Consider the following 22032-nt stretch of genomic DNA (forward strand, 5'->3'; position numbering starts at 1 on the left):
TCCCCTGGGTGCCGGGTCTCCTGCCCGAGCCCGAAGCGGGGGGGGGGGGGGGGGAGGGGTTGCTGCTGCCCCCGCGCGGCCGCCGGGAGAAGGGCGATTCCGCAGCCTGGGTTTTTGTATGATCACAAACCTGTTTCGTTTCACTGTGTCTCTTGCACAGTAATAGCGGGCGGTGTCCTCGGGCTTCAGGCCGGTCATTTGCAGATACAGCTCACTCTTGGAGTTATCCCTGGAGATGGTGAATCGGCCTTTCACTGCATCGAGGTAGTATGTAGTACTCCCACCGGAGTTTATGTAAGCGACCCATTCTAGTCCCTTCCCGGGAGCCTGGCGGACCCAGTTCATGTTATAGCTGCTGAAGGTGAAGCCGGAGGCTTTGCAGGAGAGGCGGAGAGAGTCTCCGGGCTTTTTCACACCCCCTCCGGACTCCACCAGCGTCTGAGACCGGACACCTGGGAATAAAGACAGGCCATTAATATCGGTATAAAAACAGCGGTAACACAATATTCTTCTAACTCTGCCAGGTCTTCAGAGGAGGAAAATACCTTCCAAAGCTGCTAGAGCGACAATGACAAGGATCAAAAATCCCATTTTGCCGGGTGCTGGAGGGGAAAGATCTCAGGGGACTGGCTGGTGACTGCACCGACCCAGGGGCCTGCGGATTGTGTCTCCGGGTGCAGCCTGGCAGAGAGAGGCAGAGATTTAAAGAGGAAACTGTCTCCCTCATTTGCATGCCCCGCTTTATAAGAGACACACACTCCTGCTGTCAGTGATCAGACTGATTCGCCCTCGGGCTCCGGGTGCGGGAGTCAGAGTGTCCCGTCCTGTGTGTCTGTGCAGCGCCGGGCACAGGGCGCTGGGGTCCCCATTAGACTTTCGGACCCTGGGAGGAATGAACAGCTCCCTGCAGTGACTGTATTTCCTCACACGGGAACTGAGGGTCTGGCTGTTATGAGGTGATATTGGGGAGTGGGGGGACTCAGCTCTGGAGCCCCGTTCCACACGCACAGGGGCCATGGAACGTCCGGTCTGGGGAGTCAGTGTCTGGGGAGGGGTCGTGTCCCAGGGATCCATAGGCCTGGGCCACACGCTGGAGAGGGAAGATTTCCCCTGGCACTGGGAGGGATTTGGGAGGGAAGCCCCTTTCCCTTCCCAGCAGTGACCGGCTACATTGAAATGATCCACTTGGGACCAGGTCTGGGGGCCCGGCTGTGTGTGCGGGTGGGAGAAGCTGGGGGTGGGGGTCTGAAGACAGAGTTAAGGTTTTGCAGAGGAGCCTCCCTGACATTAGTGTGCCTAGAGCGGCGTGTCTGGGAGTTTTGCTTTGGGGGCGGGGGGCAGTAGAGGGAGGATTCAGTAGATAGTGAAGGAAGATTATTATGCCCGGCTGATATTTATATCCGTGTTCACACTCCCACTCCCATTCACACTCCACTTCCCATTTATGCTCGAATGGTAAACTCCGTGGGGTAGAGAGAGGTGTTATGGTCTGTGTTTGTACCGTGCCTAGGAAGAGGGGATCCTAGACTATGATTGGAGACCCCAGGCGCTGGGATCACAACCACCACCAACTCTGCCACCGCTAATCATCATCAGCATAATCATCTACTTAGTTAATTATTAATAAGCAATGAAGTGCAGGCAGAAGCCTTCTCCTTTTTATGTTTTTAGATTTTGTATGATGTAATATTCAGACATTCGACTACTGCTACTACTTAATAATAAAATATTTCCGTTCCCACTTACATTCAGACCCCTGTAACCATTCACGCTGAAACAGGTATTTCTATTCCCATTCCCATGAACACTCCCATTCCTGTTTACATCCCCTTCCTGTTCACTCACACACTCCCATTTCCACTTCCAGTCACACTCACCTTCCTATTCTCTTTCATGCTCACCGTCCCATTTCTGTTCCCATGGATATTCCTCTTCCATTCCGATTCATACTCCCATTCCCATTCCTTTCGCAGAAATGCGAGTCGGAGCATTTGTCCCTGACTTCATTCTAAGACCCAACAGAGCCAGGTCTCTCTGTCTGACTGTCCCCCAGCGGTGCTGTCAGTCACTGCAAAGGTTACACAAAGGAGGGCGCGGGGTCTGTAGGTCATAGGAGGGAGGATGCTACACAGATCCAGAGCATCACAGGATTTGTCCTTTTTTGGAGAGGAGGGCAAAGACAATGTATTGTGGGGAGGGGAGGTGGAAGGAGTCTTTATAAACCTATTAACGTCTGTGATTAAACATCTGGATTCTTATCTGGCCTGCTGGGCAATTCCCCGTGAGAAAGAACATGACATGAACCACCTGATTTCTTTGTTCACTTCCCTTTGTCCTCACTGGGCTCATTGTAACTTGCAGACCTTGAGTGTCACCAAGAGCAACAGCCTCAGGCATTGCAGGGGATGGGTTCTTGTCTCAGCTCAGACCGGGTTTCACTCACTGGGACGCTGCACAGTAACCGGGCGGTGTCCTCTGGCTTCAGGCTGCTCATGTGTAAATGGGCCAGGTTTGGGGAGTTGTCCCTGGAGGTGGTGAATCATCCTTTGACAGAAGTAGCGTAATATTCCTTACTCCCATTGAAGAAAATCACGGAGATCCACTCCACTCCCTTCCCCGGAGCTTGTCGGACCCAGTGCATCCCGGCCTGGCTGAAATCAAAGCCGGAGCCTTTACAAGTGAGGTGCAGAGATTGTCCGGGCTTCTTAATGTCTCCTCCTCCGGACTCCACCAGCGAAGCGTGAGCCCCAGCCCCGGAGGATGTAAAAGCACATTGACAATCCAGATGACGGTGCTGATGCTAACCTGGTTGATGCTTCTGTTAATATTGCTACTGATCACAGTTCTGATTCCAATATTGCCACACCTTATTTCAAAACAAGGGTATCTCCATTTCCCCCAGAAGAAATACACACCTCGGAAAGCTGCCACAGTGAAAAGGAAAAGCAGCAAAAACATCAAGTGTGTTTGCTGGGAAAAGTTCTCTAGAGGGTTGGGCTGATCGCTGCAGACACCGGGAGCTGCAGGTTCCCAACCCAAAGGGCTTTAAGCAGGAATACAATTACTCGACTTGCATACCCGTGCTCTTAAAATGGAGTCCCAGGGGCTGGGATTGCATTTCTCGCCGAGGTCCCTTGTCCCGGGCCTTGGGAGATGCCATGATAGGGTGTGAGACCCTGAGGGGATAGAAGCATGTTCAAAGTAATCTAAAGCACTGAATGTATCCAGTCTGTGAAATACAGCCCAGGAGTAATTACACCCTTGGGTGACAGAAATACTCATCTCTGTAACGGAGATTTGGGAACGGACGGCGAGATTCAGTGTCCCCTTTTTCGAGGTGGATAAACTGAGGCAGAGAGAAGGAAACTGATTTGTCTGAGGTCTGTTGGCTGTTAGAAGAAAAGCCAGGTCCCCCGAGGCCCAGCCCGCCCAGTGTTCTGGTAACCACACTTGCCTGAAACCTGCTAATCGAGCATTCAAATACCCCTTAGAGCACAGGGACCTGAAGATGGGCCTCCCTTGATCCCAGAAGAGCGCCCTGGTCACCGGACTATACAGTCATTCTCACGCGCACTCTGTCTTGCTCTCTCCTCACAAAGACTCTTTGCATTCTGAAGCAAGTAGAAGAACTTCAACAGCAACTCTTTGGAGAGGAGTCCCCCGGGAAACCTTCTAGCCCAGTGGCTGGGCCCTCCCCTGGGAGGTAGTAGATGGACCTTGTTGAAGTCCAGTCTCTGGCTCAGGCACAGTGGGGCTGAGAGTCAGGGTGCTAAATTCAAGGCTGTAAATTCCATTGGGAGCCAGGCACCTCTAGGCAGGCGTTATAATAACGAGCCTTAGACCCTTATGTGACTCGAAGCCCCCGGGCTCCCTACTTTATTGACACAGCCAGTGCCCCCAATGGGGCGGGTCTGGTGCTTAAATGTCATCTGAGTCTTTCCTCAGATTTCCACAGTTTTGCAAACCCTGAGCGCCCCAACCAGCCAACTCCAGACCGTAGCTACAGGGCTCGGTTTTTGTCCTAGATCCCTGGCTGTGTGTTTCTGACACAGGAATACAGGGCGGTGTCCTCCGCTCTCAGGCTGCTGATTTGCAAATGCACCAGGCTGTTGGCGTTGTCTCTGGAGATGGCGAATCGCTCTTTCACGGAGTCAGCGTAGTAGGCGCTGCCCTGGGCAGCAGCTCTGGCCAGCAAGTCCCGCCCCTTCCCGGGGTCCAGACGGATCCAGTCCATGAGATAACCGCTGAAGGGGAATCCGGAGGCTTTGCAGGAGAGGCGGAGAGAGTCCCCAGGCGCTTTCACATCCCCTCCGGACTCCACCAGCTGGACCTGAGGCCTGGCCCCTGCAAATACAGATTTGTTTAGATCCCTGATTCTATCAGGCTCAGGAACCCGGAGGGGAGTACACTTGTACTTTAATAGTTACCTGGGAGAACTGAGAGAGTGAGAATTAAGTTCAGCCAAAATCTCATTTTCCTGGGTTTTGTGTAAGAAATTCCGAGGGGAAGAGTGAAAGTGAGAGTGTGGAAAAACCTTTTGTAGTGATAATCAAGGTGGGCCATTTCCAGCAGTTGACAAGAACGTCTGAGGAACAGTGGGGGGCGGCGGGAGGGAATAAACATGGGGAAATAGTTTTACTTTGTGTAATGACCCACCAATCCCAGTCTCTATTCAAGCCTAAGTTAATTGTATCCAGTTTGCAAATTAATTCCAATTCAGCAGTCTCTCATTGGAGTCTGTTTTTGAAGTTTTTTTGTTGAAGAATTTTCACTTTTACGTCTGTAATCGAGTGACCAGAGAGATTGAAGTGTTCTCTGACTGGTTTTTGAATGTTATAATTCTTGACGTCTGAATTATTCTTTTATGTAGAGACTGTCCAGTTATTCTTTTATGTAGATACTGTCCAGTTTGACCAATGTACATGGCAGAGGGGCACTGCTGGCACATGATGGCATATATCACACTGGTGGATGTGCAGGTGAATGAGCCTCTGATAGTGTGGCTGATGTGCTTAGGCCCTATGATGGTTGTAGATCCTTCATGATGCGCTGGAGAGGTTTTAGTTGGGGGCTGAAGGAGATGGCTAGTGGCATTCTGTTATGTTCTTTGATGGGCCTGTCCTGTAGTAGGTAACTTCTGGGTACTCTTCTGGCTCTGTCAATCTGTTTCTTCACTTCAACAGGTGGGTATTGTAGTTGTAAAAATGCTTGATAGAGATCTTGTAGATGTTTGTCTCTGTCTGAGGGGTTGGAGCAAATGCGGTTGTATCGTAGAGCTTGGCTGTAGACGATGGATCTTGTGGTGTGGTCAGGGTGAAAGCTGGAGGCATGTAGGTAAGTATAGCGGTCAGTAGGTTTCCGGTATAGGGTGGTGTTTATGTGACCATCGCTTATTAGCACTGTAGTGTCCAGGAAGTGGATCTCTTGTGCAGACTGGTCCAGGCTGAGGTTGATGGTGGGATGGAAATTGTTGAAATCATGGTGGAATTCCTCAAGGGCTTCTTTTCCATGGGTCCAGATGATGAAGATGTCATCAGTGTAGCACAAGTAGAGTAGGGGCGTTAGGGGACGAGAGCTGAGGAAGCGTTGTTCTAAGTCAGCCATAAAAATGTTGGCATACTGTGGGGCCATGCGGGTACCCATAGCAGTGCTGCTGATTTGAAGGTATACATTGTCCCCAAATGTGAAATAGTTATGGGTGAGGACAAAGTCACAAAGTTCAGCCACCAGGTTTGCCATGACATTATTGGGGATAGTGTTCTTGACGGCTTGTAGTCCATCTTTGTGTGGAATGTTGGTGTAGAGGGCTTCTACATCCATAGTGGCCAGGATGGTGTTTTCAGGAAGATCACCGATGGATTGTAGTTTCCTCAGGAAGTCAGTGGTGTCTCGAAGATAGCTGGGAGCACTGGTAGCGTAGGGCCTGAGGAGGGAGTCTACATAGCCAGACAATCCTGCTGTCAGGGTGCCAATGCCTGAGATGATGGGGCGTCCAGGGTTTCCATGTTTATGGATCTTGGGTAGCAGATAGAATACCCCTGGTTGGGGTTCCAGGGGTGTGTCTGTGCGGATTTGTTTTTGTGATTTTTCAGGGAGTTTCTTGAGCAAATGCTGTAGTTTCTTTTGGTAACCCTCAATGGGATCAGAGGGTAATGGCTTGTAGAAAGTGGTGTTGGAGAGCTGCCTAGCAGCCTCTTGTTCATATTCCGACCTATTCATGATGACAACAGAACCTCTTTGTCAGCCTTTTTGATTATGATGTCAGAGTTGTTTCTGAGGCTGTGGATGTCATTGTGTTCTGCACGGCTGAGGTTATGGGGCAAATGATGTTGCTTTTCCACAATTTCAGCCCGTGCACACCGGCGGAAGCACTCTATGTAGAAGTCCAGTCTGTTGTTTCGACCTTCAGAAGGAGTCCACCCAGAATCCTTCTTTTTGTAGTCTTGGTAGGAAGGTCTCTGTGGGTTAGTATGTTGTTCAGAGGTATGTTGGAAATATTCCTTGAGTCGGAGGCATCGAAAATAGCATTCTAGGTCACCACAGAACTGTATCATGTTCGTGGGGGTGAAGGGGCAGAAGGAGAGGCCCCGAGACAGGACAGACTCTTCTGCTGGGCTAAGAGTGTAGTTGGATAGATTATCAATATTTCTGGGTGGTTTAAGGGACCCAGTGTTGTGGCCCCTTGTGGCATGTAGTAGTTTAGATAGTTTAGTGTCCTTTTTCTTTTGTAGAGAAGCAAAGTGTGTGTTGTAAATGGCTTGTCTAGGACAGGACAGGCCCAACAAAGAAAATAACAGAACGCCACTAGCCGTCACCTTCAGCCCCCAACTAAAACCTCTCCAACACATCATCAAGGATCTACAACCTATCCTGAAGGATGACCCATCACTCTCACAGATCTTGGGAGACAGGACAGTCCTTGCTTACAGACAGCCCCCCAACCTGAAGCAAATATTCACCAGCAACCACACACCACACAACAGAACCACTAACCCAGGAACCTATCCTTGCAACAAAGCCCGTTGCCAACTGTGTCCACATATCTATTCAGGGGACACCATCATAGGGCCTAATCACATCAGCCACACTATCAGAGGCTTGTTCACCTGCGCATCTGCCAATGTGATATATGCCATCATGTGCTCGCAATGCCCCTCTGCCATGTACATTGGTCAAACTGGACAGTCTCTACGCAAAAGAATAAATGGACACAAATCAGACATCAAGAATTATAACATTCAAAAACCAGTTGGAGAACACTTCAATCTCTCTGGTCACTCGATTACAGACCTAAAAGTGGCAATTTTTCAACAAAAAAACTTCAAAAACAGACTCCAACAAGAGACTGCAAATTAATTCCAATTCAGCAAACTGGATACAATTAATTTAGGCTTGAAAAGAGACTCCAAGTTGATGTGTCAGTTCACAAAGTAAAACTATTTCCCGTTGTTTATTTCCTCCCCTACTGTTCTTGTCAACTGCTGGAAATGGCCCACCTTGATTATCACTATAAAAGGTCCCTCCCCCGTCCCCCGCTGGTAATAGCTCACCTTTCCTGGTCACTCTCCTTACAGTGTGTACGGTAACACCCATTGTTTCATGTTCTCTGTGTATATAAATCTCCCCACTGTATTTTCCACTGAATGAATCCGATCAAGCGAGCTGTAGCTCGCGAAAGCTTATGCTCAAATAAATTGGTTTGTCTCTAAGGTGCCACAAGTCCTCCTTTTCTTTTTATGAATTAACCAGACAGCAGTGGTGATAATTTACTGCGTGCTCAGAAAACCAGGATTATTTTTTAAAGGCAATTTTTAAAACCAGACGCGCTCTGTACTCGGTGCATTTTATTAAGAATGGGCAAGTGCAAGAAACCTGGAGTCTGCAAAAAGATGAATCCACTGGAGTCTGTACAGGGAATTCCCATGCTCTGCCTGTGACTTTAGGACTAATGGACCGATTTCCCCCTCCTGCAGAACGTGGCATTGGCAATTCAGGATACCCCAGTCGCTTTGCAAAAGAAGCAGCGTGTTCAAGAAACACAATTCAGCCTTCGTTAGGTGAGTGCAAAGTGTGGCAAGATCCCGGTGTAAAAAAGTCGAGTTCAGTCAGGCTCCACCTTGGCTCTCTGGCTCCTGCTTCCTGCCTGTCTTCTCCAGCTCAGTTTGCTGGCAAGGCAGGCTGAAGGGCGGGCAGCTAAATGTTAATCACACTTCTTAGGCGGATTCTATTTGTGCGTGACTAGGAAATGTATAAGGCGGTCTCGGTTCTGTTGGAACCGCGGGTCTTTGACAATAAAAGTGAATTTTCCGAGGAGTGAAGCCCGGATAAAGGGCTGGAGGCTTCACACTCTGGGTTCCTCTCTGTGTGAACGGCTCTGTTCTGGCGGTGACGGTGGGCACGGAGAGGGAGGGGGATTCGCGCTGGAGGTTTCTGTGCTCACCGCAGGAGGTTTCTGATCGCTGTGTCTCTCGCACAGTGATACCGGGCGGTGTCTTCGGCTCTCAGGCTGCTCATTTGCAGATACACCGTGCTGCTGGGCTCGTCTCTGGAGATGGTGAATCGCCCTTTCACCGCATCACTGGAATATGCTGCTGAACTATAAGCAGGACTGAAAGAAAAGGAGGACTTGTGGCACCTTAGAGACTAACCTATTTATTTGAGCATGAGCTCTCGTGAGCTACAGCTCACTTCATCGGATGCATACTGTGGAAACTGCAGAAGACATTATATACAGAGAGACCATGAAACAATACCTCCTCCCACCCCACTCTCCTGCTGGTAATATTTTATCTAAAGTGATCATCAAGTTGGGCCATTTCCAGCACAAATCCAGGTTTTCTCACCCTCCGCCCCGCCCCTCCACACACACACAAACTCACTCTCCTGCTGGTAATAGCCTATCCAAAGTGACCAGGTAATAGGCTATTACCAGCAGGAGAGTGAGTTTGTGTGTGTGGTTTTTGGAGGGGGGTGAGGGGGTGAGAGAACCTGGATTTGTGCAGGAAATGGCCCACCTTGATTATCATACACATTGTGAAGAGAGTGGTCACTTTGGATGGGCTATTACCAGCAGGAGAGTGAGTTTGTGTGTGTGTGTGTGTGTGGAGGGGGAGGGCGGAGGGTGAGAAAACCTGGATTTGTGCTGGAAATGGCCCAACTTGATGATCACTTTAGATAAGCTATTACCAGCAGGAGAGTGGGGTGGGAGGAGGTATTGTTTCATGGTCTCTCTGTATATAATGTCTTCTGCAGTTTCCACAGTATGCATCTGATGAAGTGAGCTGTAGCTCACGAAAGCTCATGCTCAAATAAATTGGTCAGTCTCTAAGGTGCCACAAGTTCTCCTTTTCTTTTTGCGAATACAGACTAACACGGCTGTTACTCTGAAGCAGGACTGAGTATCTCTGCCACCCACTCCAGTCCTTTGCCGGGAGCCTGACGGACCCAGTCCATGAAGTAGCTGCTGAAGGTGAATCCGGAGGCTTTGCAGGAGAGGCGGAGAGATCCCCCAGGGCTTTGAATCCCCTCTCCGGACTCCACCAGCTGGACCTGTGACCGGACACCTGGAAAGAAAGAAAGAATGAGAATCACATTCACACAGGGCCTGGCTCAGAGCCCATTGGAAGCAGCAGGAAGGTTCCCGTTGACTTCACTGCCCTTTGGGTCAGGCTCGGGATGTGCGGCATCCCCCGGTGTCTCCAGTCCATGTAGCGGGGAAGGGGATAAAATTACCTGGAAGGGCTGCTAGTAAGAAAGCAAGGGTCAGTCACAGTCGCATGTTGCTGACGCTGGAGGGTTTTCTGATGGGATCTGCACCGACACTCGGACTTGCCCCTCCTCCCTTCTCACACTGCTGGGTCCCGGAGATCACGGGATTTCTATAGTGAGCCGAGGCACTGAATTTGCATCTCCTCCTCTTTATAAGACACATGTTGGCCCTCAGCCCTCAGCAAAGTCAGCCTCCCGGTAGTTGGGTGTAGCGGGAAAGCGTTATCTGGGTAAAGAGCTCCACTCATAGAATAATTTCTGCAGAATGCTCGACAATTACCCTGGTTGCTTTGGGGACACAAAATTCCTTAAAGATCCTTCATCTTCCACTCAGTTCTGTCTGCTTGTCCCTCTGCTCTTCTGAGATCCCTGGAGCAGTGTGATCTGTCGGGGGAGCTTAGCCTGGCACTTGAGAACCTGGCGGTTTATTCCTGGCTCTGCTACTCGAGTGATGGGTGACCTTTGGCAAGAAACTTACACTCCCTGTGCCTCGATTTGTATGGCAATACAACTGGGTAACCAGATTTTGACCCTCCTTTGGCAAGGCTTTGAGGTATATCAATGAAAACCACTCTAGAATAGCTAGGTTTTGTTATTACTCGTAATGTCTGAAATCTTCTTCTTCTAGAAGAAGAATTGGAGACAATACATTAAACTCTTTCTAGCAATGATGGAAGAGAAGACAAAATTATTATGTATTATTATTCTACCAGCACCTTAAAATCAGTGGGAATCTGGGGGTCAGGATCCCCGCTGTGGTTGGGAGTCGCGACCCAAGGGGCGCCATGATTCGGGACATAGCTGCTCAGTCAGGCAGTGAGTGTTATCTCCCAGGTGAGGGTCGTGTGCTCAGACAAAGCTCCGTTTCCTTTAGGGGTGGGCGAACCTTTGCAGAGATCTGCGAGTTGGGGTTGGGATATTCAAGGGTCCTTAAGGGAGATAGCAGCGCACTGCATCTCTGAGTTGCGCCATGGGCTATGTAAGGCCGGGAGAAGATTTGTCCCATGTTACTGAATCATATAGAAATACCCAAACACCCGCTAGTATTCGCTTCCACCAGAAGGAGGCTTTTTGCCCACAAAAGCTTATGCCCAAAGAAATCGGTTAGTCTTTAAGGTGCCACCCTGACCGGACTTCTTGTTGGCTTTGTGGATACAGACTAATGAGGTGCTACCCCTCTGATACTTGCCACCAGAAGGGTTATTCAGAGTGTAATGTGCCAGCGTGAACATAAGGGTGTCACTGTCTGTTCCCTTCTTCTGTCTGGAATGATCACTGGAAGCGAAACTCTCAAGGTCAGCTTCATTTATCTCCTTGCATTCTGCTCTCTCTATTTCTTTGCCTTTGGTGTATGTTTTCTTGAGGGGTGGGGGTAGTTATTTAAGATGTAATTTAGTGGGCGGGGGTTCTAGGAATTAGGGGGTTAGCTCACAAGCCTGAATCCCAGAGCCTGAGGTTTTCCAAAGCTTCTGTGGGATTATAATAGGAATGAAGTGCCCATATCTGAAGGGAAGGTTGGAAACCCTCAGCCTGGCTATAAGACAGGGGTTTAAATGACATGTTTTCATCCACTTTACCATTGGTTCTATCAGCCTGGGATATTGGGAGGTGGAAGGGTGAGGAAAGGCGGGGAGCAGTGGAGTGAGGGGCACAGAGCATGTCAGACGAACAGGGAAAGTTGCGGGCTGGCCTCTTCTAATAGTGCGGTCAGTCAGTGTGTGCATTTGAGTGGGGGAGAGTCACGGAAAGGCCACTCAGGAGGTATCACGCGCACTGTCTCCCCGCGGCCAGCGGTAGAACTGCAGCGCCCCCAGCGGAGAGTTTGTCCTCAGCCAGCGAGGGCAGGTTTTTGTCTGAGCTCAGACCGGCTTCCCCGCACTGTGTCCAGCACATTGATATTGGGCGGTGTCCTCGGGCTTCAGGCCGGTCATTTGCAGATACAGCAGACTCCCGTCCCTTCCCAGGGGCCTGTCTGACCCAGCGCATCCAGTTGCTGCTGAGGGTGAACATGGTGGGTTTGCAGGAAAGGCGGAGAGAGTCTCCGGGCTTTTGCACACCTCCTCTGGACTCTGCCAGCTGGACCTGGGACCGGGCACCTGCAAATAAAGACACAGTGAGATTCCTGCAGACCTGGAAAAACTTCCTAAACGTCAGAGCAGTTAAGCTCTGGAATCAATTTCCCAGGGAGGTTGTGGAATCTCTGTCCCTGAAGATTTTTAGGAGCAGTTTGGACAAACACCTGTCAGGGACGGTCTAGAGAATACTGAATCCTGCCATGAGTACAGGGGGCGGGAGGAGATGACCTCCCGAGGTCCCTTCCAGTCCCAGGAGTCTATGGCTCTATAGATGGATATTGAGCTCTGAAACCTGAGCACGGATTTGTTTTTCACTCTGGTTGTAGGCCCCGTTCCTGTGCCCAGGGCTGGGCTGTTTGTGGCAGTGCTGCCCCCGCGCGGCACACGGGAGAAGGGCGGTTCTGCCGCTTGGGTTTTTGTGTGAGCCCTGTCGGGATTCCCCTCCCTGTGTCTCTCGCTCAGTGAGACCGGGCTGTGTCCTCGGGCTTCAGGCCGGTCAGCTGCAGGTACAACAGGCTGTTGGGGTCATCTCTGGAGAGGGTGAATCGCCCTTTTACCGAGTCACTGTCCTATATGCTACAGCCGTGAATCTGGGCGACCCACTCCAGGCCCTTCCCAGCAGCCTGTCGGACCCAGCTCATCCCATAGCTGCTGAAGGTGAACCCGGAGGCTTTGCAGGAGAGGCGGAGAGAGTCTCCGGGCTTCTTCACATCCCGTCCGGACTCCACCAGCTGGATCTGAGACCGGGCACCTGGGAATAACAATTAATTATGGGGAACATGAGGACCTCGGGCAATAGCATAATAACCCCTCACCTCCCCAGTTCATCCGACCCATGGAAAGGGAGAATGGACCTTCCGGAGATGCTGCAATGAGAACGAGGTACAACCAAAGCCCCATTTTCCCTGTGATTGGAGGGGAAAATTCTTAGGGGTGGTTTAAGGGAACCAGTGTTGTGGCCCCTTGTGGCATGTAGTAGTTTAGATAGTTTAGTGTCCTTTTTCTTTTGTAGAGAAGCAAAGTGTGTGCTGTAAATGGCTTGTCTAGGACAGGACAGGCCCAACAAAGAAAATAACAGAACGCCACTAGCCATCACCTTCAGCCCCCAACTAAAAACTCTCCAACGCATAATCAAGGATCTACAACCTATCCTGAAGGATGACCCATCACTCTCACAGATCTTGGGAGACAGGACAGTCCTTGCTTACAGACAGCCCCCCAACCTGAAGCAAATACTAACCAGCAACCACACACCACACAACAGAACCACTAACCCAGGAACCTATCCTTGCAACAAAGCCCGTTGCCAATTGTGTCCACATATCTATTCAGGAGACACCATCATAGGGCCTAATCACATCAGCCACACTATCAGAGGCTCATTCACCTGCACATCCACCAATGTGATATATGCCATCATGTGCTCGCAATGCCCCTCTGCCATGTACATTGGTCAAACTGGACAGTCTCTACCTAAAATAATAAATGGACACAAATCAGACTCAAGAATTATAACATTCAAAAACCAGTTGGAGAACACTTCAATCTCTCTGGTCACTTGATTACAGACCTAAAAGTGGCAATTCTTCAACAAAAAAACTTCAAAAACAGACTCCAATGAGAGACTGCTGAATTGGAATTAATTTGTAAACTGGATACAATTAACTTAGACTTGAATAGAGACTGGGAGTGGATGGGTCATTACACAAAGTAAAACTATTTCCTCTTGTTTATTTCCTTCCCTACTGTTCTTGTCAACTGCTGGAAATGGCCCACCTTGATTATCACTATAAAAGGTTCCCCACCCCCCCTCCTGCTGGTAAAAGCTCACCTTAAGTGATCACTCTGGTTACAGTGTGTATGGTAACACCCACTGTTTCATGTTCTCTGTGTATATAAATCTCCCCACTGTATTTTCCACTGAATGCATCCGATCAAGCGAGCTGTAGCTTAGGAAAGCTTATGCTCAAATGAATTTGTTAGTCTCTAAGGTGCCACAAGTCCTCCTTTTCTCTCTGTGACATTGTGGAGCTTTATTGGGGTTGGGATGTCTCAGTTCCACCCACTGACACCAGCGGAGGGTCCGGGCTGGGATTTCCACAGGGCAGTTGGTGAAAACAACCCAGGAGCTGCTTTGGAAAGTCCCGGTGGTGCCATATCCCCAGGCACAGCAGAGCGGGGTTTATTCCGACGCCGGGTGATCTCTGCCCCACAGCCCCGCCCGGACCCTGAATGGCCCATTTCCACACCCCGGCCTCCATCTCTGGGGTAGGGAAATGGGCCATTCAGAGTCCGGGAACGGAAAGGTTAAAACTGGCGGGAGGTTTGCGTTCCGTTCCCCCGGGTGCCGGGTCTCCTGCCCGAGCCCGAAGCGGGGGGTGTCGCTGCTGCCCCCCCGCGGCCGCCGGGAGAAGGGCGATTCCGCAGCCTGGGTTTTTGTACGATCACAAACCGGTTTGGTGTCACTGTGTCTCTCGCACAGTAATAGCGGGAGGTGTCCTCGGGCTTCAGGCCGGTCATTTGCAGATACAGCTCACTCTTGGAGTTCTCCCGGGAGATGGTGAATCGCCCTTTCACTGCATCGAGGTAGGATGTACTACTCCCACCGGGGTTTATGAGAGCGACCCATTCTAGCCCCTTGCCTGGAGCCTGGCGGACCCAGCCCATCCAGTAGCTGCTGAAGGTGAACCCGGAGGCTTTGCAGGAGAGGCGGAGAGAGTCTCCGGGCTTTTTCACATCCCCTCCGGACTCCACCAGCGTCTGGGACCTGACACCTGGGAATAAAGACAGGCCATTAATATCGGTATAAAAAGAGCGATATGACAATATTCTTCTAACTTGGCCAGTTACTTCTTCAGAGGAGGAAAATACCTTCCAGAGCTGCTACAGCGACAATGACAAGGAGCAAAAATCCCATTTTGCCTGGTGATGGAGGGGGAAGTTGTCAGGGGACTGGCTGGTGACTGCACTGACCCAGGGGGCTGCGGATTGTGTCTCCGGGTGCAGCCTGGGCAGAGAGAGGCAGAGATTTAAAGAGGAAACTGTCTCCCTCATTTGCATGCCCCGCTTTATAAGAGACACACACTCCTGCTGTCAGTGATCGGATTGAATCGCCCTAGTGCTCCGGGGCGGGAATCAGACTGTCCAGTCCTGTGTGTCTGTGCAGCACCGGGCACAGGGCGCTGGGGTCCTCCTGACACTTTCGGACCCTGGGAGGAATGAACAGCTCCCTGCAGGGACTGTATTTCCTTGCATGGGAACTGAGGGTCTGGTTTTTTTCACCTGATATTGGTGACTGGGGGTCTCAGCTCTGGAGCCCGGTTACACAACCATAAGCGGCATGCAACGTCCGGTCAGGAGGGTCAGTGTCCGGTAGGGGGGAGGCGCGAAGTCTTGTCTCAGGGAACCATTGGACTGGGCCCCCCGCTGGAGGCGGAAGATTTCCCATGGCGCTGGGAGGGATTTGGGAGGGAACCCCCTTTCCCTTCCCATCCCGGCAGTGACCGGCTACATTGAAATGATCCATGACACTAGGAACGTGATCTGTGCAAGCCTGGCTCGTGGTTTGGACCAGGTCTTTGGGCCCGCCTGTGGGTGCAGGTGGGAGAAGCTGGAGGGGGGCGGGGGGGAGTCCGAGGACAGAGTTAAGTTTTGCAGTGAAGCCTCCCTGACATTCGTGTGCCAAGAGCAGCGTCTCTGTGTGTTTTTCTTTAGGGGAGAGTCGAGGAGGATTCAGGTGACAGTGAAGGAAGATTATTATGCACAGTTGATATTTATCTTCCTATTTATATTTCCATTACCACTCCACTTCCCATTTAAACTCAGATTGTAAACTGGGCAAGGCGGGTCCCGTCCTCTGTGTGAGCTGGAATTGCCTGGGTCCATCAGAGTGGTGCCGAGCTAAGGGGGTAAAGGTAGTTGGAATGAGGACTCAGATCCTTTTGCTAGCCCATTTCACCAGGGTAGTGTATAAGCCAGGAAACTTCCCCACAGTAGCTGGACCATTCCCCTGCTTACATAATTGGCATCACGAACAGGATCCAATCCACAGGGTCCACCCCATTGGTTTACTGGTTGAGATCTGACAGCACTGTCCAGGCCTGGTCAAGAACCCAACTATGGCTGGAATTGAAGAACTATGGGCCCACTTTGCTGAACATGTGCGCAGATTATTAGACCAAGCTGAGGCATGACAACAAGCTAGAACAGAACAGAGAGAAGCCTTATCACTGGCTAAGGCAGTAATAGACCATCAGGCAGCCGAAGCTAAGAAACCCCCTCCTATTTATGTCCTACAGGAGCAGAAAGTCACAGAGTTTGGTGGCTTCCCAACAAGACCAGGAGACATTACAGTAGAGGAGTGAGTCAAGTCTGTGGGGACAACTCTGTGTGTGCTCAGAGTACCTGAAGAGCATCATATGGACTTCATAGAGGCACACCTCAAGGGCCAGGGCCAAGGCCACAGTTAAGCTCCTGTCAATGGCAGACAAGAAAGATGTGGAAAAGGTATTTGAACTCCTCCTAGAAGCATACGGAGACAAGGTGTCACAGTCACAATAAAATAGCCTCATGGGAACTAGTGAGAATGCAAAGGTCAGCAAATGGGAACAAATGGGAGCAAATGGGAACATAACAACCCTGAATCCGATGTGTTTTGGGGAAGCCAAGGAAGCCTTGGAAGACCGGTTTGGACTGATACAAAGAGCACGGCAGACAAAGGTCCCTGGACAAAACGCCCCCAGAAGAACCCAGGACTTAAAACCTTCCCGAGTGCTTAAGCAAGTCGGAGATCAACAGCGGACCCTGGAGGACCTGTGCACAGGACAGAATTCCCGTCCTCCTCTTCACCCGCTTCTTAGAACGTTACACCCGAGCTTGTCCAGCTTCGGGTAGTGCATGTGTGAGTATGAAAGTGGATTACGGCTGGGGCATTAATGCTTCCTTCCTTCCTCTGAGTGACGTGGTGTAGCCAGACAGCCAGCTCCTCCCCCTCCCCCCCCCGCCTCAGACCAGCATTGCTGGGAACACACGGGAGCCAAAACAACAGGGCACTCAACATAAATTCCAGCACAGCCTTTGAAGCTGTGAGAAGCACAGGTGTGCTGCTACAGTGTGCCTCTGGGAACATATACAACGATTAGGCTCACAGCAGGCAGAGGCGCTGTGACAGACATGGCTCTTAGCCCCTACTAAACAGCATGATGCACACACACCAACATCCTAGGTGGGAAAATATTTACCCTAATAAAAGGAATGTCCGGTAGTCGACACTTATTGTTTCTCTCCCTTGCAAGTGTGAACTACTCTTGCGAGAGCTGGCGTCACCCCGACAGACCAGCCCCAATTTGGCATAAGAAAGGAGAAAGAGAATAAAGGAGTACAGAGGTATAAGTAGGGGACCTACAGCACCATGATTTTTGAGTGCTTTTCACTATCTATCTGCTGGTCAGATAAGTGACAGCCTCCCAAGGCTTCTGCAGCTAAGAGGGTCCCTAAGCCTTGTCCCTTATTCGTCTTTCCGCGGAATTGAGTGACCGATCCTGGCTTGGCACCGCTGGAATCGAGAGATGCAAGGAGGGTAAGAAGCACCCACACCTGATCTCCTATCTTTAGTGTACACATATTTTGAAATAGAGCTCTATACTTTGTTTTCTTTCTTTGGGATTGTGGCTTCAGTTTTGTAATTTGTTTGTGTGTGTAACATCTCTACATTTAAATAAGTAGGCACTAGCAATTTTGTAACCACATGATTAGAATCTAGCTTAATAAATTTTGGTAACCATTGTGCATAAGCCTGACTTGTTTCTCTGGTTTACTGTAGAGCAGCCAACAAATTAAAGAACCTCAGCCGTTTTGGCTATAAAGCCTGGCCATTAGGTGAGAGTACTAAGAGCCTAGCGTTGAGTTGTGCCGCCTCCACGGGGCAAACTCTTGGGGCGCCTGTCAGTCAATCCTGGCTGCCCGCTGCGAAGGAGCTCTGAGCTCTAGCAGTTAAAGTCACGGGTGGTTAGGACCTTGGGGCATCCGTCAGCCTAGCCCGGGCTGCCCGCCGCGAAGGGACAGTGCGTCCTAGCGGTTAAAGTCACGGATGGTATAAAACGGGCAAAGCTGGCACCTCACCAAACATCCCTGGCCATCAGCTAACAGATTTGGCGTCACGAACAGGATTGTGATATAGGCTGCACTACAGTAACACAATGAAACCAGTCATGATAAACACCACAGAATTCCCTGAGCTAGAGAAAAGTTTGACCCAAGAGGGATGGGGAAATCCTCTGTGGAGCAAAGAACTGCTGGAGAAATATTGGGGAAAACCAGCAGAGATCTGGCAGCATTTCTGTAACTGGAGAACTGCCTGCAAGATGAAGAAAGGGAAAGGAAAAGGTGCTTGTATATGGCTGCTTACTAACATTTGGCAAGCTGCCTGTAAGGATTATCATAGTCTGGCAATAGAATTTAATAGGCTACAACAGGAAAGGGACACACTGCGCAAGGAATGCCAGAATTTAGATACCAGAGTAAGAACACTGAATAGGGATATGGAACATCTTCAGAAAAGATTACTTCCCTTAATTGAGAAAGAAGGGATAGAACGAAGGGAAAAGCTGGAGACTAAAACACGCAGAATCAACCGGGTTAAAGTTGAGATTGCTCTCTGGCTAGACCCTGAAGAATGGGATGGAGACATTTGGGATTCAGCAGATGAGTCCCCCTCCTCTGAGGAGGAAGGTCCCTCTGTAAAATTAAGACCAGCTATCACACATCACAAATCAGAAGAACATGAGGGAAATTTGAGTGGGGCAGAGCTGGATGAAGAAGGGGATGACAATGATCCATCCACCTCTTCAAAAACAAAAAAGGGAGGTAAAAAGGGAAAAGGGAATAAAGCTCCAACACGCTTTACCAAAATTACCACCCGCCAATATACTCCTATGGAGTTAAAAACAATCCAGGGAGATTTTGCTAAAAAGCCTGAGGAAGGTATAATAGAGTGGCTGGTCCGCCTCTGGGACACTGGGGGTGGATATACATGCCTGACAGCCCAAGAAACTGAGCGCCTTAACTTAGGTGCAGGAATATTCCTGGAACACACAGAGGGGAACACCCCTAAAACACTTTGGTCTCTGGCTTGTCGATGGGCAAGAGGAATTTACCCAGCAGACCGAGATGAACCCACAGTAATGCACTGGACCAACATAGATGAGGTAAAAACAGCTCTATTAACTGTGGCTGTCATTAGCATGCTTGGCCAAAACCCTCAAGAGTTAGCCTATGAAAGTCCATGGGAGGGTCAGGTAAAGGTAGATGATCTCAGACCCCTGCTTAAGGGAGCTCCGAGTAACCATAGGGCTATGGCACTGTCCCTTAGATCAGAAGCTGCAGCCCATAACAGAACATTTCGGGCACTGCTAAACCTTCTGGTGTCATACTTTAGAGAATTCGGAGACATCAGAGCACTGACAGGCAAAGCTAAGATGCGTTCCCTTCAGGGAAACAAGGGGGCACCATCTAAAGGACATAAAAACAAGCGAGAGCCAACCCAGGAGGAAAAGGAGCTTAGAGCCAAGTTGTGGAGACAATGTCTGGCTTTAGGTTATCCCAGAGATGTGATAAATGGACTGCCCACAGAGCGGCTAAAATTATTCACCAGCTTTAAAAGAGCTGACTGGGAGACAACTAATGCTACTCCCAGTGCACCTCTGCAGCTCTCTCCTCCTTCCCCAGCTGCAGACACCCGGTATACTCCATTGCTGCAGCAACTGCAAGAGTTACCAGAGCAGGGAAACTAGCTTGCGGGGGTCAATCTCCTCTCCTAATAAACCAGCTTAAATCCAAAGAGGAGAAAACAGCAGCAAAAGACCCCCGGATACATGTAACTGTAAATGACAAACACATTGTTCCTTTCTTAATGGACACAGGGGCTCAAATGTCCATGATTAAGCGAGAAAGTTTTCAGGGCTCGCCACTTACTGGCCGAAAGCAGGTACTTGTTACAGGAGTAAATGGCAGTACCATAACTTACCCATTAGTTAAGATAAAACTGGATATCCCATTGCAACCCCACCATCAGCCCCGAAAATATGAGGTGATTTTGGGCAATGCCAACATACTGGGCATGGACGTTTTAAGAGGAAAGAAGGGAAGGATTAATGGGGAAAGATGGGCTTTTGGAGTCAGTTCTGTTCCTCATGCCACCCACCTGGAAGAGGAAAGCCCTCCCCACTATTCTGTAAACTTACTTAGCAGCGCGCCTGCTCTCCCGCCCTCAACAGTAACAAACATAAAGCAGGTTAATGTCCCAGCTGAGGCCATAAGCCCTGTTACTGACCTGATCAAAGATTTGGAACAGCGAGGAATTTTAATTCGTACCCACTCTCGCTTTAATTCTCCTGTGTGGCCCATCAAGAAACCAAATGGCAAATGGAGACTCACTATAGACTATAGGAAGCTAAACAGTAACACTGGACCATTAACTGCAGCAGTCCCTAGCATAACAGATATTGTAAACACCATACAAACCTGGGATAAACCCTGGCTAGCAGTATTAGATGTAAAGGACATGTTCTTCATGGTCCCTTTGCAACCAGCTGACCAGGAAAGATTTGCTTTTACTTGGAAAGGTGTACAATACACTTTTACCCGAATGCCACAAGGGTTTAAACACTCACCCACTATTTGCCATGGGGCACTGGCAAAGGTCCTAGATGACCTTATACTGCCACCCAATGTACAAACTGTGCAATACATTGATGACATCTTAATAGGTGGGAAAACCTCAGAAGAGGTACAGGAGGCTATGAATCAAATCAAAGAAGCACTAGAAGCCCTTAATTTAGAGTTACCAGCTGAGAAATGCCAAGGTCCCTCCCAAGAGATAAAATTCTTAGGTACTGTGTGGATGGGAGGTAGGAGGTCTGTGCCTAATGACACCCTGCAAGAGCTAAATCAGGCACCCTCCCCTGAAAGTAAAGATCAGTTGAGACAGATTTTGGGAACCCTGGGGTTTTGGAGAAAACACGTACCTGGCTTTGCCATTATAGCCAGACCATTGTACAATTTGTTAAAGAAAAGTGCTGCCTGGGAATGGGCTCCTGCCCACGAGGAAGCCCTCAGGCAACTGATAGGGGAGATACACACCTACCAGGCTCTGGGTCCCATCCTGAAGCCCCATTCCATTTGTACCTAACTGTGGGAGCCACTGGAATGTCTTATGCTCTCTGGCAAGAAAGTGACACTGCTCCCAGACGACCAATTCAGTTTGGTTCCAAGTCATGGCAAGGGTCACAGGCTAACTACACGCCTTATGAGAAGGTGCTTCTGGCAGCTTACACAGCCTTGAGAGAAACTGAGGAATTAACTCAGGATAAGGACATCACAATTCACACTCCTCTTCCAATCATTAAACCTATATTGGAAGGGAAAGAGTTACCACCTGGTGTAGCACAAAAAAATGACTGTCCAGAGATGGGCACTTTACATACACCACAGGGTAGGTAGTGCAGACACTGCACAAAACCCCACTATGATTCAGGAATCCCTATGGAAAGTAGGAATGCCTGATGAATACCGCCTGCCTCCACAGCAGTCTCCCATTAAGGATGCTGCCCCATTTGATCCTTCTAAGCCTGAGGGAGTATGGTTCACTGATGGCAGTGCCAGGCTGGTTAAAGGAAAATGGAAGGGAAAAGCTGCAGCAGCGCCCCTAACTGCTGACATTGATGGGTCAGCACAACTTGCAGAATTGGCTGCAATTAAACTGGCCTGTGAAGCAGGAGCCACCGCAGTATAGACGGACTCCTATGCGGTATGGGCAGGTGCCACTCAGTGGATCACTGACTGGAAAAATAACCACTGGGAAATAGGAGGTAAACCAGTATGGGGACTGGAATACTGGAAGTGGTTATATCAGCATGCCCTGCAACAACCCCTGTCTATAGGACATGTCTCAGCTCATCAGAGGAATAATACCCCAGCTGCACAGTTAAACAATTTAGCCGATGCAGCTGCCCAGCTCTTTACCACCCAAGTAGAATGGGAACGCTTACATTCATGGTTACATGATAATTTAGGACACACAGGAAGTGATGAGTTAGTGCGGCAAGCACATATCAGGGGGTGGCCTATCACCCACAGACAGGCTAGAGACCTGGTGCAAGCCTGTGCTATTTGTGCTGAGACTAGAAAACAT

At 49.8% G+C, this 22032-nt stretch overlaps 2 protein-coding genes, 1 long non-coding RNA gene and 1 gene segment (V, D, J or C); 1 reads left to right on the forward strand and 3 right to left on the reverse strand.

Annotated features, from left to right (window-relative positions):
• The window catches only part of LOC102948108, an 883083-nt gene extending 868245 nt beyond the window's left edge, over positions 1-14838 (reverse strand). Inside the window, exons 1-2 of the mRNA XM_043526999.1 lie at positions 14715-14838; positions 14316-14617 (exon numbers count right to left, since the gene is read on the reverse strand). Coding sequence (XP_043382934.1) covers positions 14316-14617; positions 14715-14760 — 348 coding nt within the window. The 5' untranslated portion in view covers positions 14761-14838. The remainder of the gene's footprint in view (positions 1-14315; positions 14618-14714) is intronic.
• Positions 1-22032, reverse strand: part of LOC102940154 (immunoglobulin epsilon heavy chain-like) — a 1331510-nt gene that overhangs the window by 1275850 nt on the left and 33628 nt on the right. The gene's annotated exons all lie outside the window — the stretch shown is intronic.
• The window catches only part of LOC119568011, a 937337-nt gene that overhangs the window by 893753 nt on the left and 21552 nt on the right, over positions 1-22032 (reverse strand).
• Positions 180-14619, forward strand: LOC122462701. The gene is made up of 3 exons (XR_006285402.1): positions 180-345; positions 11691-11694; positions 14515-14619. It is a non-coding gene; the product is annotated as an uncharacterized LOC122462701 (long non-coding RNA).

Source organism: Chelonia mydas, chromosome 13 (assembly GCF_015237465.2).
Source record: "Chelonia mydas isolate rCheMyd1 chromosome 13, rCheMyd1.pri.v2, whole genome shotgun sequence".
NCBI lineage: Eukaryota > Metazoa > Chordata > Testudines > Cheloniidae > Chelonia > Chelonia mydas.